Genomic DNA, 9,981 nt, shown 5'->3' with positions numbered 1-9,981 from the left:
AGCTGAAAAACTTTGGTTTAAATGAGATCTTCAAAGACGCAGAACATGTCTTGAAATGTTGGGCCGCCAACCCAAATTCTTGGAAAAATAGTGGGTTTGACGAAGACTAAATTTCAGTGGGCCCATTTATTTTTTGTCAAAATCTAATAAACTTGTAGAGTCTACGACTTCTATTTTTATTAGCTAAAATTTTCTAAGCGTAGGCGATATTAGTAAAACACGGACGATTTATGATACTCGGATTAACGATGTTTACGAGTGATATTTGTCGCGGTCATAATAATTGACTATCCTAGAATCGAGGGGCTAAGCAACATATGTAATTATACAAAAATATTCTGACTTGAAATATGTTCGATAACTAATAAATTAAGTTTAAACAAGTTTAGTCGTAGAAAACACGACCTAAACAATAACACAAATTCAATGATAATATCGCGGTGGTGTAGTTATTAGGGAACGACTAATGAAACAAGGTAAAGTTCAAATGTTTCGATGTTATTTAGGGTAATAAACCTCATCTCGGTAAATCTTTATTATTATCTCGTATTGATGAATTTACATTAAGTAAACTGAAATGCAGAAATAATAAAATTATACTCCCTCGTGCCGATCAGGCGATCAATAGACAAAAACTAAGGAAAATCCGCAAAATTTAGATGAAACTTGAAGCAGGGGAAGGTGCAGGAGAATCCGCAACAAGAGATGAAGAAACATCATTGGACGAAACAGGACCGGGTGCAGCACCAGAGCTCATGAGCTCAACCATGGCACGACGTGGGTTACGTTGTTGTTTCTTGCACAATGCTGGTAGATACACTCCTGCAATGCCATTCAATTAATATACTGTTAATTCTAATTTCAATGTAACAGTTCTGAACTCTGATACCATGTAAAATTTAATATAGTCATTTAAAATGTTATAACTAAATTTGTCAATTTTTAAAAATGAACCGATAGGAACATTTTATCAGGAAAAATTTACATTTTATTGTAAAATTGTCACATTTTGTCTGTTCCATTTCAGACGGGAAGAATAAAAGAGAGAAAAAGAATAATATACCTTCTCCTTGAGCCAACTTGGAGTAAAGATCAATAACATTAGGGCAATAGTTGTAACAAGCAGGGGAGCAAAGCTTGGAAGTGAACCGGGGCTCCATCAAATTATCGGACGAAATACCGACCATGTTTCTGTCAACCCCACAAGCCTTGACACATTCGTCGGTCTCCAAGTATTCCGACATGCTTCCAACGACCACCTCCGACGTACTGCATTGGTATTCGGTTGCCCCGTTTTCGTTCTTGTACTTCTCTAATACACACCTCTTCCCTGCTGATGATATTGCCAGTACACATATGTCTGTTGGCAATTTCTCACAAACCAGCTCGCCTACATAAATTAATTAAACCACATTGAATTAATGAATAATCCAATAATGTTTTGTTAAAATAATATTCTTAATAGTTAATTCTGTGCTACATATTTAACTACTATAAAAATGTAAATTTGAATTTAGGGTTTTGCTATTGTCGGAGTCAGGATTTGAAGTTATAAATATATGTTCTCTGTTCCTTGGAGAACGACCGTCCCTACTAACCATTTACTAGATGAAGTAAAATAAGAGGGTTAAAACATAGATTAACAATTTTAAATGGTAACTTATAAACATTCGAATTTTTGAACATAAAAAATCCACATTTTATCATTTCCTAGAACGAGTCCAACCCCTATACCAACCCATGTCTCACCAGTGATTCTTTACATTTGATTAAAATACTCATCACAAATGAAATAAAACGTAAAGAACCAGATGAGGCAAAGTGATGAATACATAACTATAAAAACTTAAGCTAAAAATCGAATTTTACTTATGAAATGTTTGATGAAAATACCTAGAGATCCTTGGATGAAGATGGAAACAAGGACAAAAAATGAGCACAAATTAGTAGAAAATGCCATGATATTATAGTCTATGATGCTAAAATGCTTGAATGATGAATATAATTTTGGTGCAATTATGTGAAAGGGAGTGAATATAGAGAATTAGTTGTGATTTGTGTGCAATAAAATAGCAAGAATTATGGAGATTTATAGGCTTGTAGTTGAAGACTTAAAAAATGGTTTGGTCAAGAGTTTATGTCATGAGTTGCCTAGTGCTTTTCGTAACGCGTTTGTTAGCTACAGAATTGTTTGGAGAGACTTATGATCTCATGTGTGAAATTAATTTCTCGTCAAACTTGTTAACTAGGTTGGAAAAATATGATCAATTTAGGCACCTTTGGCGGTTTATTATGCACTAATAATCACTTGCGTAATTAGTGGAAGACCAGTAGTTGGGTTCATTTCTCCTCAAATATGAAAATTTGAAAAATTGTAGTTAAAATTTATAAATCTTTTTTGAGTTCACTAAAATTTTGAGGAAACCGTCTTTTAATAAGTTATTGAGAGATCAGTTATACATTTCACAACTTTCGGACTCCGAATAAGTGAAATCTATAAACTCATCAATATTATTAAAACTCTCCTCACTACTACCCTTTGGACATAGACACATAGCTAAAACCGTTGGTAAATCATGGGGGTGTTTGGTAAACGGCAAATTGAGAATTTTTTAGCATATTCAAGGTTTTTATCATGTTTGACTCAAAAATCTATTATTTTGAGTGTTTGGTAAATGACATATTGAAAGAGTATATTGGAATTCAATCTACTGTTTTTCAATATACTGCTCCACCCAGCATATTCACATTAGTAGATTGTGAAATATGAATTCGTCGACAATTTACACATAGATACAACAATCTATTAACCAAAATCTGCTAATTACCAAACACTTATACTAAATCTTCTAATTGAAATATACTAGTCAAACCTGTTAATCCAATCTGTCATTTATAATCTGCTCTAATATTAATCTGCTTTATTATATAGCTCGGGTTCTAGAGTATACAACTGGTTGTATGATCTATTAATTGTGTATATCTAAGTATTGCTTTCTTTATTGTTTTTGTTTATCTTTATCGCTTCTGTTATAACAACTAGAGAAGTAAAAACGAGTTAAACGTACACGTTCAAACACGAAGATATTAAGTGAATATGAAGTTTGTATTAAGCGTACAGAACTTGACAATTAAACGTGTTACCTAAGTCTACGTTAAGCTTACAAGTCCACAATGTTAAAGAACCTTCTTCTACTCCTTCTAACCGTTTTGACGGAGTCCATTGATGTTAAGTATGTCGTACTTATATGACATTTGGCAACTTGAAAGGTATAGTTGGTAATATAGTATATTACCATGCATGGACTGCTTACTTAACGTTTAAGACCCCTTCACTTTCATACATGGTCATTTCGTCGAATGTGCAATCATCATATGATCAACGGTGGAGTCCGGATTTGAAGTCAGCGTGGATAAAAGAGTAATTGTATTATGTATATGTAAACCTCGAAAATAATTCAAAACAAAATTATAACTAAAAATTTAGAAATTTTCAAATGTCAGCGGCGGCGAGTGCCCCTAATCCCCTACTATCCCCGATCCCTCCACCATTGTTCACGATCCTCATAAGACAATGTCATTTACGGTAAATAATGTGTTCCGGGTGTAATTCCAGAGCAGTGATTAGTTACCACCCGTGGCTTGTAGAATAATGTCTTGAGCTGAATCCTTCTTGCTCCTATCGTCCCACCCGGCCTCTCCTGCAACAATGAACAGGCGAGGGCTTGGGCGTGTGTGCCAAGCGTACTCACTCCGACGCTCAAGTCGATAAACTTAAAGGATTAAGGCGTGTTACTTGGCTAGATGCGTATTGTAGAGAGATAAGGAGATATTCTGGAGGATGAATAGTGTATTTATGTTATAATTGTGAGATCCTTTCCTCAATGAAGGTTGAGGAGTATTTATAGACTTTCACCTTTTGTCACGTAGTGGCCAAGTGGCTAGCAGGTGGAAAGACTGATCTACCCCTCGGCCGAGGGACCTATGGCAGGCCGGCGGACAATGTTGACTCGCCGCCGAGGGGTCTTGGATATGAGTACGCGGATGTGTGTCCCATTTGGCGGGTTGTCACGCCGAGACCAGTGGCGGCCGATGGGATGCATCGGCTAGGCTATCTAAGTCGTTGACTTGCTGTGGATATCTTTGACCTTGCTCAGTGTGTTGACTTGGTCAGCGGTGCAGAATATGCCCCATCATAATGTTTTCCAATCGAAAAGACATGGAGGCCGGAGAAAGAAAAAGACAAATTTTGTTGAAATAATATTTAATCATATTCAATGACGGTACTTACAGTATATGGTTAAGCGTATTAGGTTTGATTTTTTGAAAATCGAACCCAAGACTTCATGCATAGAAATATATATATACAACCTTTACCACTAGGTAAAATCATTTACTAATGTCTACATATTATGCTAAATGGTAATTAAAATTTGCATGAATACTAGCTAGTACATACTCCAATAATCTAAGACACCAACAAGTAGGCTATTAGCGGGGCGGTCCACACCGAAACATGCACTCAAAGAACCAAAGCTTCGACTGGCTACTCGAACCGGTAATCTTGATGGGCGTCTTGGCCAAGATGCCAACCTGTTTATGGAGCCAGCCAAACAGCCCAAATTAGATTAATTTGTATTTTCAACTCGTATCGTTCATTTAGCGACGTGACTAACAGGTCACTACGCAGGGTTCGGGTATGGACGTATGGTTCGGATTATTTTGGGTGCGCAATTAACATATTAGTTCGGATATTTCCATGTCGTAGGTCTTTATTCCAATCAGCCATATCACCTAAAACAGGTTTAATACTGACCGATATAAATATAGACTGCAACTTAAATCGGTCTGTGAAAATACAGATCGACCACGACCACAGGTTAACAAGTCATCATTTTTGCGTACCAACCGATATTACATGTTACCGACCGTGGGCATCGGTCGGTAATTTATCGACCAATACAACCGGTCGGTAACTTATTTTACCGACGATTATTACCCCTGGTTTCCTTTAGTTGGAAAGTTTTAAAAATCAGTCGGTAATGTCATTGACCGGCCAATTTTATATGTTACAGTCTAGACTCTAGAGGCCACTTTTATCTAGAGGTGACAATCGGGTCAGTCGGGTTGGGTTTGGATCGGGTCGGGTCATGTTGGGTTCGGGTTATATCGGGTCAGTATAGCCTTTCGGGTCGGGTCGGGTCGTTATCAGATTGGGTCATTTCGGGGGTCAAATGATGTATTGGGTCGGGTCATTATTGGTCCGGTAACTTAATCGCATTACTACAACTTTTTACCATTAAATTTAGTTTTTAACCTACTATTTGGTTTAATTAGTTCATTACTATGTCAAACATATCAATCTAAACACGAAATCACTTTCATTTTGATCAAAATTAATCTTAATAATTGACGGCTCATCAAATTAATCGGGTCAGCATCGGGTCGGGTCAAACTTGCCAGCTCTACTTTTATCATTCGGTTTGTCGGGTAATCAAATTAATCGGGTCAGACTTGCCAGCTCTACTTTTACCATTCGGTATAAGACCAGTTTCCTGTAGTGTGTATCGGTGGGGAGGCTTGAACCTGGGCCTGAAAATTTCACCCAAGTTTTAACCACTAGACTCCACTAGACCTGGCAAATAGATCGGGTCGTGTCGAGTTCGTGTTCGTGTCACATGTAAACGGGTCACGAACCCTTCAACCCAAACCCGACCCAATTAAATTTTGTGTCGTGTTCGTGTCAACCCACTTACATAAATGGGTCATCAAGCCTCAACGCTAACCCGTTAATTTCGTGTCGGGTTCGTGTCGTGTTTTTGTGTTTTGTCTATATTTGAAAAGTGTAAGTATATTTATGCAATGGAAAATCAAGAAAAATTAGGATTAATTTAGTAAATAAGTCATTTGTGTCGCGTTCGTGTTTAGAGAGCTCAACCCAAACCCGACCCAATTAAATCTCGTGTCGTGTTCGTGTCGACCCACTTACATAAATGGGTCATTAAGGCTTAACCCAAACCCATTAACTTCGTGTCGGGTTCGTGTCGTGTTTTCGTGTCGTGTCATTATTTGCTGCCTCTAGACTCCACCCTTAGGGGCAGGATAATCGTACATAATTAAAGGATTGAGAAAATAAAATAGTATCAGAGATGATATTTGCCTCAACCAGGAAGGCAGCAACATTCTTGCGCTGATCACCGTTCAGCTGGAGAACCTGACCGAGTTTTGGATCTTGAACTACAGTACAGCTGAATTGTTTGTTGAGATCGTCAATAATTTTTTTGTCTCTCTCATTTTTCAAGCCCTGAATTGTAGTCACCATCTTTCCATCATCGGTCTGGTGTGCCCGGATGTATACTAGTATTGTCAGTTTTGTCACTGCACCAGAAACAACGTTTAACTATGGAATTTACGATAACAAAACAACTAACGTGAACTAAGTCGAGATCAATTCTAAACTAAAGAATAAACATATTGTAACTGAATTAGTGACATCAGAGAGGCGGAAAATTTTACTTGAGCTCAGGAATTGCAAGCGGAAATTGGGATTTTAGATCGGACCAACGATTAAATACTCGTACGTGTGCTAAGAGTCTAAACAAATGTTTTGTTTATATTGATTATGAACAATGATATACAAGAGCTTATATACTACGTCCCTCTCGGTTATTTATTTAACTTTTATTTTTATTTATTGTGATCACACGGTAAATATTCTTTACTAATTGGGTTATTAATTCGCCAAGATGTTCATCATAATTGGAAAGATTACATGAAATTTGTGTATGAGATTGAGTGCATTATGATGATTCTGTGAGAGATTCTTTTGATTAAGGAGTCTCATTTGAGAACTACAAATGCATTCATTGTGATTACAAGGTAAATATTACTCCATTCAATTCCCGGTATTCTTCCCTACTAGTTTTCTTGCCCGTGCATTGCACGGTTATTAAAATAATGTGTGATAAATTTCACAATAAAATAGAATATAGACATATAGTACATCATTCATATCTAAGATTTTATGTATGCCGCATAACCAACAAATAATTCCTGTTAACATAATATTGACATAAGAATAAAAGAGTGTTTGATTAATAAAATACTTTTTTTAGGAAAATAGAACCAATATGAAGATTATATATATGATACTTGGACTGATAGTTTTTAGAATTTGTTCATTAATACCTGTTTGTTTTTCAATTGGACAAGAAAAACAATAATATCTACTCTGCATAATCAACTCAATGATGAAACAAATCTCCTTCTTTCGATTAACAACCATAATTTAATCATTGTCGGAATAAATTGTAATTATGTAAAAACAAACAATAGAAGTACGTTTGAATATGAACCAAATTCCGACGCAATACTACATGGCTAGGACTGCTTATGAAACCCCCCCCCCCCCCCCCCCCAATGCAATAGTCTTGGCCCCCATCTTCTCATTTGAAATAAAATCTTTCACGCAGACCCCTATTTTTCTTCCCTATTCACAAACATGATCTAAAGCACTCTCATCTCTTGAAAGATGGATCCTTATCTCCGAAACTTTTCTCAAATTTATCCAACAAAGTGAAAAACCGAACCCCTACTTCTAGAAAAAATCATCATCCAATGAGAACTAACCCTTGCTCTCGACAATGTTGTTTTTTTAGGAAAATAAAACCAATATGAAGTTTATATATATGATACTTGGGACTGAGAGTTTTTAGATTTTGTTCATTAATTTTGTTTTTCAATTGGTCAAGGAAAACAATAATATCTACTTTGCATAATCAACTCAATGATGCAACAAATCTCCTTCTTTAGAATAACAACCATAATTTAATCATTGTTGGGTCAAATGGTAGTTACGTAAAAATATTTACAGGTAGTTAAATGTTATATCGCCCGGTCAAACTATAGACGTACCTTTGAATGTGAACCAAATTCCAACGCAATACTACATGGCTGAGGCTGCTTATGACCACCCCTATAACAATAGTCTTGGCCCCCATCTTCTCATTTGAAACAAAATCCTTCACGCAGACCCTTATTTTTCTTCCCTATTCAGACATGATCTAAAACAATCTCATCCCTTGAAAGATCGATCCTTGTCTTCGAAACTTCTCTCAAATTAATCCAACCAAGTGAAAAAGTAAACCCCTACTTCTAGAAAAATCCACAAGTCAATGGAAATTAACCCTTGCTCTCGACATTGTTGTTAGAATTAAGATTTTACTTTAATTTGGATTGATGGGGTCAAGATTAAGTTTATAATATGATCTTTTGAGGTTTCTTGTTATTATTCATGTTACCTATATGTTAGTGCAAGCGATATTTTGCTGATAAATAACCTTATTTATTATCGCTATCCTCGTTAAACTCATCACCCTGCACAAATGCACCCTCCCTCCACCCCACTAATTTACCCGCAAAATAAAACATCAGCCACTGTGATTAGTTCTTACTACTTGAAACAACCTTCAATCCACTACCACTATCACTACCTTTCTTCCACGTTTTACATCTAAGAAGTCATAAATCACATTCACCTCCATGAAACACTAATCTTTACTCCAGATGATATGGATCCTCGTCTCCCTTATCGAAGACAATTTATTTCTCCTTCAACAAATAAAAGTTTAAGAAGTAATCTTCCCTCTTATCTCTCCCCCGGCCATTCCCTTCCTAGTCTTTTTCTCGTCTCCTCCCCTACCTCCATTCCAGATACTCAAACAAAGTGTTTGGGTACTATGTTTGTAAACTGAATAAGTTTGAATATTATATATATACACGAACTTTTCTATTTATTTCATTTTGCATAAATAAATCTTATTACCTCCATCTCATTTTTATTGTCCTTTTTTCTTCAAATTTTATTATCTCATAATTATTATCTCCTTTCTAGATCTAGTAAGGAAAAACATTAGTCAACCAACTCATCGCAATCAACCGCATTCCCACTCAAAACAACCTTTAGCCCACTACTTAATCCCTTCGGTTCACACATAAAACGGTTTAAAATGCAAAACTTTCATCTCTCTATTGAAAAGTTCATCTAACTAACAGAAAACTAACCGCTACTTTCTAAACTTCATCATTTTTACATCCCGTAACATCACAAAAAAAAATGCAGAAACTTAGGTTTTGTTTGATAACGACAGATTGAACATTTTTTTAGCATTTTGAGAGTTTTTACACTATTTAAATAACAAATGTGCTATTTTGAGTGTTGATCATCGACATATTGAAATAGGATTGTGGTGTAATTTCCTGTTTTACATTATAACCTTTAATTAGCATATTATAAGAAAATAAAAATTGAGTTTTTTTTATCTCTGAGAAAATTAAAGATCAAACTTTATCTTTATCATATTTATAATTAATATTCTTCACTTAAAATATACTCCCTCCCAGTCGTTATAATGTTCCCCTTTGATAATGGCACGATACTTAAGGAAAAGTATTAAAATAGGAGTAAAAGAGTTGTGTGGGGTTGGTGATAGGAGAGAGGGATGAATTATTAGTAGTTAAATAAAGAATTGTGGGGCCAAAACATAAAGGAAAGTAATAAAATATGAGTAAAAGAGTTGTGTGGGGTTTGGTGATAGGAGAGAGGAATGAATAAAATAAGAGTAAAAATTTCTAAAAATAGAAAGGGGAACATTACTTGAATAATCCGTTTTGGGAAAGAGGGAACATTATAGTGACTGGTAGGGAGTATAAATTTAAGCAAGTTTAATTAAGTTAGCTAAAAGTTATAAATCACAAATTGTACGAATCAGTATAATCATTTTTTTTATTAATATAAAATAAATGTCATAAACTTCATGAGAATATTAATGCGGTAGAGAACTATAGAAGAGTTGACAAGTACGTGACCCCCTTTTAGGTTTAAATTTTTTTATTTATTTTTATATTTTTGCCTAAAGGTGGTTAAAGGATCGTATTATGCATGACGAATATGTCTCACCCTTCCCCAATTCGTATCTCTCC

The 9,981-nt window shown here is 35.5% G+C and overlaps 1 protein-coding gene across 1 annotated transcript; it reads right to left on the bottom strand.

Moving 5' to 3' along the window:
- Positions 1 to 501: 501 nt before the first annotated feature.
- LOC141595524 (uncharacterized) lies at positions 502 to 2,063 on the bottom strand. Its single transcript, XM_074415490.1, has 3 exons — positions 1,894 to 2,063; positions 1,064 to 1,390; positions 502 to 822 (listed from the first exon to the last, which is right to left on the bottom strand). The coding sequence occupies exons 1-3, from the start codon at positions 1,958 to 1,960 to the stop codon at positions 656 to 658; spliced, it is 561 nt and encodes a 186-aa protein (XP_074271591.1). The 5' UTR covers positions 1,961 to 2,063; the 3' UTR covers positions 502 to 655.
- Positions 2,064 to 9,981: the final 7,918 nt, after the last annotated feature.

The sequence above is a fragment of the Silene latifolia genome, chromosome 1, assembly GCF_048544455.1.
Source record: "Silene latifolia isolate original U9 population chromosome 1, ASM4854445v1, whole genome shotgun sequence".
In the NCBI taxonomy this organism is placed as follows: Eukaryota; Viridiplantae; Streptophyta; class Magnoliopsida; order Caryophyllales; family Caryophyllaceae; genus Silene; species Silene latifolia.
The sequence above is the reverse complement of the archived record's forward strand: the minus strand, read 5'-3'. Positions and strand labels throughout refer to the sequence as shown.

Coding starts and splice junctions, on each gene's coding strand:
- LOC141595524 (XM_074415490.1), bottom strand. CDS start 1,960: ATGGCATTTTCTACTAATTTGTGCTCATTTTTTGTCCTTGTTTCCATC. Junction 1,391..1,893: donor CTTCATCCAAGGATCTCTAG/GTATTTTCATCA, acceptor TAATTTATGTAG/GCGAGCTGGTTTGTGAGAAA. Junction 823..1,063: donor CAAGTTGGCTCAAGGAGAAG/GTATATTATTCT, acceptor ATGGCATTGCAG/GAGTGTATCTACCAGCATTG.